The 5917-nt window shown below is 52.0% G+C and overlaps 1 protein-coding gene and 1 non-coding gene across 2 annotated transcripts in view; one reads left to right on the plus strand and one right to left on the minus strand.

The window, feature by feature from the left end:
- Positions 1-5917, minus strand: part of LOC125112441 (uncharacterized) — a 66590-nt gene that overhangs the window by 60632 nt on the left and 41 nt on the right. The window contains exon 2 of the mRNA XM_047754625.1: positions 3695-4131. Within this exon, the coding sequence (XP_047610581.1) occupies positions 3695-4131 (437 nt within the window). The remainder of the gene's footprint in view (positions 1-3694; positions 4132-5917) is intronic.
- TRNAT-UGU (transfer RNA threonine (anticodon UGU)) lies at positions 3485-3557 on the plus strand. The gene has a single exon. It is a non-coding gene; the product is annotated as a tRNA-Thr (tRNA).

A 5917-nucleotide genomic window follows, 5' to 3' on the forward strand; every position in this document is an offset into this window, starting at 1 on the left:
CTTGGACGGGATGTCGCCAGCCCCTTCCCCTCCCTGGGAGGAAGCCTCCGAGTCTCCCAAAGGAAGCGCGACTAGAGGAGCATGAACCACTCCCGACCGTGACGTGACACCTCACACCCTCTGACCTCGAATCCGACTTTGGTAGAGACAGAGTAAGGACGGGTCCCGGGACAGAGGGCGCGGGACAGTGGCGCGGGGACAGGGCGCGGGGGGCGAGCCGCTGCCCCGGGCGGGGTGGGTCCTGCCTTCCCACCTCCCCGGATGCAGCCGACTCAGCCCGAGCCGCTCGGAGGAAGGCGAGAACGAGGGCGGTGGACGCGCAAAGCCAACCGCCGCCTTACAGCAAAAAAAAAAAAAAAAAAAGAACACATAGCCCATCCCAGGGTTCTGCTTTCTGTCTCCTCCTCTCCCTCCATCCACGCCGGACCTGGGATACCTCCGCCCCTCCCGTTGCCTCGAGCTGGAGTCTGTCCCTGAGAAGTTCTGCTCGGGGTGGACCAACACGCTGGAAGGAAATGTTCAGTCTACCGCGCTTGTATCTGGCACTTGACCACCTGCGACCACTGTCAAGTTCACGATTGTGTTGAATGCCCCACACTGCTCTGAGACAGAGCCAGAATTATCCCCTCCATTTCACAGGCGATGAAATGGCTTGCGTTGGGGCTTGACGGCGGGGATCAGGAAAAAGAGGAAGGGACCTAAAATTAAATATAAAGCACAGACATAGAGAAGAGACTTGCGATTGCCAAGGGGGATGTGCCGCGGACTGGGAGTTTGGGATTGGTAGATTATTATATTACTGTTATATTTAGAAGCCATAAGGAAGGAGGTCCTGGGTACAGCACAGGGAACTCCAGCCAATCTCCTGTGGTAGAGGGTGATGGGAGACAGTGTGAGGAAAAGAAGGTGTATAGATGTGTGACTGGGTCACTTTGCTGTACAGCAGAAACTGGCCCAACACGGTAGGTCAACTATACTTTAATAAAAAATAAATTTTTAAAAAACCCTCCCAGACTTGTTCCTCTAATGCCATGCACTTATGAGTTGACTAACCCTGAAGAGTTAACTAACCCTTGTGAGCACATGAACGTCTCCCCCACTCCTGATCTTGCCTTCACCTCGTCTCCATGTCCTAAAGCTCGAAAGTTCGAGCTGAGAGATGCAGGTCCACTTCCACCACACCCCACCTGCAGCTGCTGCAGGTCCTGCGCCCCAGCACTGGGGAGGGGCGGGTGCAGCAAAAATCTATGAACCTCCACCTGCAGGGGCCGCAGGGGATGAAGGGAGGCCTTGCTTCTGCCTTAACTGAGCACACATTCCGGGTTAAATCGTGCCCCCTCAAAATTCTTTAAAAAAAAAAAAAAAAAAAGTCTTTTTAGGGCCGCACTGCGGCATATGGAGGTTCCCAGGCTAGGGGTCGAATGAGAGCTACAGCCGAAGCAATTCAGGATCCCAGCCACATCTGTGACCTACACCACAACTCACCGCAACGCCAGATCCTTAACCCACTGAACGAGGCCAGGGATTGAACCTTCGTCCTCACGGAGGCTACTCAGATATGTTTCCGGGGAGCCACAAAGGGAACTCCTCCCCCTCAAAATTCTTATGTGGCCGTCTTAACCCTCCAGTACCTCAGAATGTGGCTTTCTCTTTTTTTTTTTTTTTTTTTGTCTTAATTAGGGCCATCCCTGCAGCACATGGAGGTTTCCTTGAGCTTCAGCTGCCGGCCTGCACCAGGGCCACAGCAACGCGGGATCCAAGCCGCATCTGTGACCCACACCACAGCTCACGGCAACGCCAGATCCTCCTTAACCCACTGAGCGAGGCCAGGGATCGGACCCCCGTCCTCATGGATACTAGTCGGGGTCCCTACGGCTGAGCCACGACAGGAACCTCAGAATGTGGCCTTTTTGGAGACAGTGTCTTCACAGAGGTCATCACTAGGGTGAGTCTAATGCCACCTAGCTGGTGTCCTTATAAAAAAGGGAAACTTGAACCCAGACAGGGACACATAACAAAGGGAAGCGAGGAGGAGAGGATGGCCATTTACAAGCCAAGGAGAGAGGCCTGAATGGAAACCACCCCTCAGAACCCTCGGGAGGAAACAAACCTATCCACACCTTGAATTTGGACCTATAGCCTCCAGAACTGTGAGACAAGACAATTCTATCGTTTACGCCCCACAGGCTGTGTGCACTCGGCCAGGGCAGCCCCAGAAAAGGAAAGCCTTTCTCAAAACCACCTCTGAGATGGAAAAGCATTTCTTGATGACATGAAACATCCAAGGGAGGCTCAGATGTTACAGGCAGAAGAAGCCTCGTAAAATGAGAAATGGAGGGGCCTGCTAGGTTGGCTTAGAGGGAGGCAAAGTCTGTACACCAAAGAGGAAACCAAACGAGGTGCTCGGCTTGGTCCTGAGAACAGCGAGAAGCCCTGGAGGGCTGGAGCAGAGGAGCGAGGAAAGCGCGCAGCAGGGCGGTGCGTCTCAGAGCAAAGGGCCGGGCAGCAGGACCAGAGGGAAACCAGACAGGCTGAGGACGCCCAAGCGTGTTAGAAAACCCCCAACTGGACGAGCGAGGCCAGGGAGGCGGCAGGCAGTAAAGGCGAACGTGAGAAAGCGGCTCCCAAACGCTTCCCGGTTTCTCCCGGTGGATGCCCATCATTCAGCATTTACTGAGCACCCGCTCACGGGGCGTTAGACGGCATCCTAGGTGCTGGGCATACAGCAGGGAATGACAAAAAAGCCTGGCCCCAAAGACCCACCCTTCTAACCTGGAGAGAATAAACGTAATAATAAACACATTGTCCAGCAGGAAAGAAAGTTAAGTAGTTGGGGGCAAAGGGACCGGATAAGGACGGTGGTGCCGCGTTAAATGGGGGGGGGGAGGAGGGGTGAGAGAAGAGTCTTGATGAGAAAAGGAATCTGAAGGAGGTAAGGGAGAGAAGCCTGCAGACGTGTGGGAGCGCGTGCTTGTCATCCTCTCTTTCAGGCAGTGATGGATCGTTTACAAAGGAGAGGGAACAGAGCGCTACCTACTCACTGTACCTCTACCATCGGGTAGGACGTGCGTACTCAACAAATGTATGGAATCAATTCATCCACAGTCATTACTTAAGTTACGGGTACCAAAGATACTCCCCCATAACTTCCCTCTAAGTACAAAACTTGATACAATTTGTCATACAAACAACAGACTGGAGAACTTTTTAAGACGTAAAGGTACCATTCATGCACCATTAGAACAGTATTTCATTTTTGCACTTTCCCTTTCAGTAATTATCTGTATGTATAATGTATCGTCGGTATGAATTCGTGTTTGGTAATCATAAACATACAATTTTGAGATTCGGCTTTTTTTTCTGCTTATTACGTTGTCTTTACAATTGTCCGAGATAGTGGACGCCGAGGGTCAGCTAATTAAGACTGCCGGAAAGCAATGTTACTTCCAATGTCCTTGAATTACAGCGTGCCAGGTAGCGAGGAGGCTCCATAGCTCAGTGGTTAGAGCACTGGTCTTGTAAACCAGGGGTCGCGAGTTCGATCCTCGCTGGGGCCTCGTCTGCATTTCCGCTTTTTTTAAAAAACCATCCCGCGTAAATACGCACCAGGGATTCCAAAATGAAACAGTGATTTCTAAAAAACGGTACTTCTGGCAGGACTTAGTCCTGAAATATAAATCACGAACATGCTTACCGTGCCTCAGAGCGACCCGGAAGAGAAAATCCTGGAACGCCACAAAGAAGGAAAAAAAGAAAAATGGTCCACGGTGGCCGGCGCTACCCGAATCTGCGGCCAGAGCGCCGGAAGAGAGGGCGCAAGGCGCCAGGGGCTCGTTTTCAAGGCCCTGCAAACCCAGACCCCCGCGCCGAGTTACGAAAGGCAGAGGGCGGCGACGCGGGGACCTCGACGGCGCGCGGCGCGGGTGCGCGGGGCGGGCGGGACGTGGCTGCGCCTGCAGTGACGCCGAGAGGCCGCCAGGTGGCGCTGGAGCCCGTCTCTCGCTGGCCCCTCCCGCGGCGAGGGCGCCTGCAGACCCTGTTGCCGGGCCCAGAGATTGGCCCGCGTGGCCTGGACGAGGACACGTGGCAGCTCGGCGTTCAGAGCCCAGCTTGGCGCCACCATCCTGCCCCCTACGAGAGAAGGAGGGAGCGATTCCGCGAAATAAACGGGCCCGGGCTGCGCGGGAAGCCAAGGTTTGCAGTTTTTACCCTGAATTCCCGAATGCTGGGTGACTATAGTCACCAGTGCCTTTTCTTTTCTGTTTCTTTTTTAAGGGCCGCGAGTGGCATATGGGAGTTCCCAGGTGAGGGGTCGAATCAGAGCTACAGTTGCTGACCCACGACACAGCAATGTAAGATCCGCGCTGCATCCGCTACCTACACCACAGCTGGTGGTAGCCACGGATCCTTAACCTACTGAGAGAGGCCAGGGATCAAACCCGCATCCTCATGGCTACTGGTTGGGTTCATTTCTGCTGAGCCACAACGGGAATTCCCCAGAGCATTTTCTGAATACAGAAATTGTCCGCACCCAGGATTTTTTGATAAAGGACTGTCTATAAACTAGCCCCCTGCCACATGAAACCATTGAGTGCCTGAAATGTGGCTATTCCAGATAGAGATTTGCTGAAATAAAATACACATTGGGTTTAGAAAATTCAGTACCAAAAAAAAAAAAAGAATGTCAACTAACCCATTAGTAATTTTTAATCCATTACATATTGAAACAATAATGCCATAATTTACAGGATTAAATAAATTATGTAATTGCATTAATTTTACCTTTTTTTGGCTACTAGAAAAATTTTAATTAAAGGGGCGGCTCCCATTTGCAGCTCTCATATATCTGTTGGATGGGGCAAGTTCAAGGATCCGGAGTCTCATGACCTTGAGTTCAAGTTAATGCTTAACAGTGCTTACAGCAGGTAAGCCTTTCATCTCTTTGGGTCTCCCAGAGCTTGTACTGTGCCTGCCAAGCTGTAAGCATGGCACTTGTTGAGATGAAATCAAGTATCTCCCCCAGCATAACCCAAACTCCACAAAAAACAAGAGAATGTATTTCTTAATCTGGGTTCTTTTGAGGATGATGTGACTGGGACAATTTCTTGGCTTGCAAGATTTTAGCTCTGGATCTTACAACCCTGGCATTTTTGGTTTTGTTCCGTTAAGTCAAATTGCCTATATTCTTCCGGGTACTCTGCAGAATCTGGAGAACTTGTTGAAGCTCTTAGCTCTGTCATTACTCAAGTACCAGGTTAAAAGCCACCACCCTCCCTGGGGGCCCCCAGAGAGGCTGACAGGGGCGTTGGTTCAAGTCCAGCTGAACAATTCCCCGCTCCCTTCCTGCCATGGTCCAGGGCAAGTGGCCTAACCTCGCCAGGCCTCACTTCCCTGATCTGCAGCAGAAGTGACGGGGCAACACACAAGCAGCAAGGTTTTGAGGTTTCAGAGAGTGGATATAAACTTAGCACATAATAGGTATGCAGCCTGTAGTCATGTTTGCTATGCTCTTTGCCCCGCAGAACAGTAGGCGCCAGAGGACCTGCCTTTATTCATACCCTAGCTTCAGTGAGGGCGAAGGAGACGTCCGTTTTAGAGGAGCTCTCCCCCAAAGGCATCACTACAAGCCCCCTCTTAGACCTGAGATGAGGCTTGGGAGTGACACATGGCTCTTAGGCAAACTGGGTGAAGCACGGCAGATTTTTTTTTTTTTCTTTTCTGTCTTTTTTGGCCACCTGGGCATAGGGAGTTCCCGGGCCAGGGATCAAATCCCAGTCGCAGCTGTGACCTAGGCACCTCTGGGGAAACTGGATCCTTTAACTTGCTGTGCCTGGCCAGGCTCAGAACCTGCATGCTGGCCCGCAGAGACGCTGCCAAGCCCCTGCCCCACGCGGGAACTCCACGTCCCATTTCTTAC

Source organism: Phacochoerus africanus, chromosome 12 (genome assembly GCF_016906955.1).
Source record: "Phacochoerus africanus isolate WHEZ1 chromosome 12, ROS_Pafr_v1, whole genome shotgun sequence".
NCBI lineage: Eukaryota > Metazoa > Chordata > Mammalia > Artiodactyla > Suidae > Phacochoerus > Phacochoerus africanus.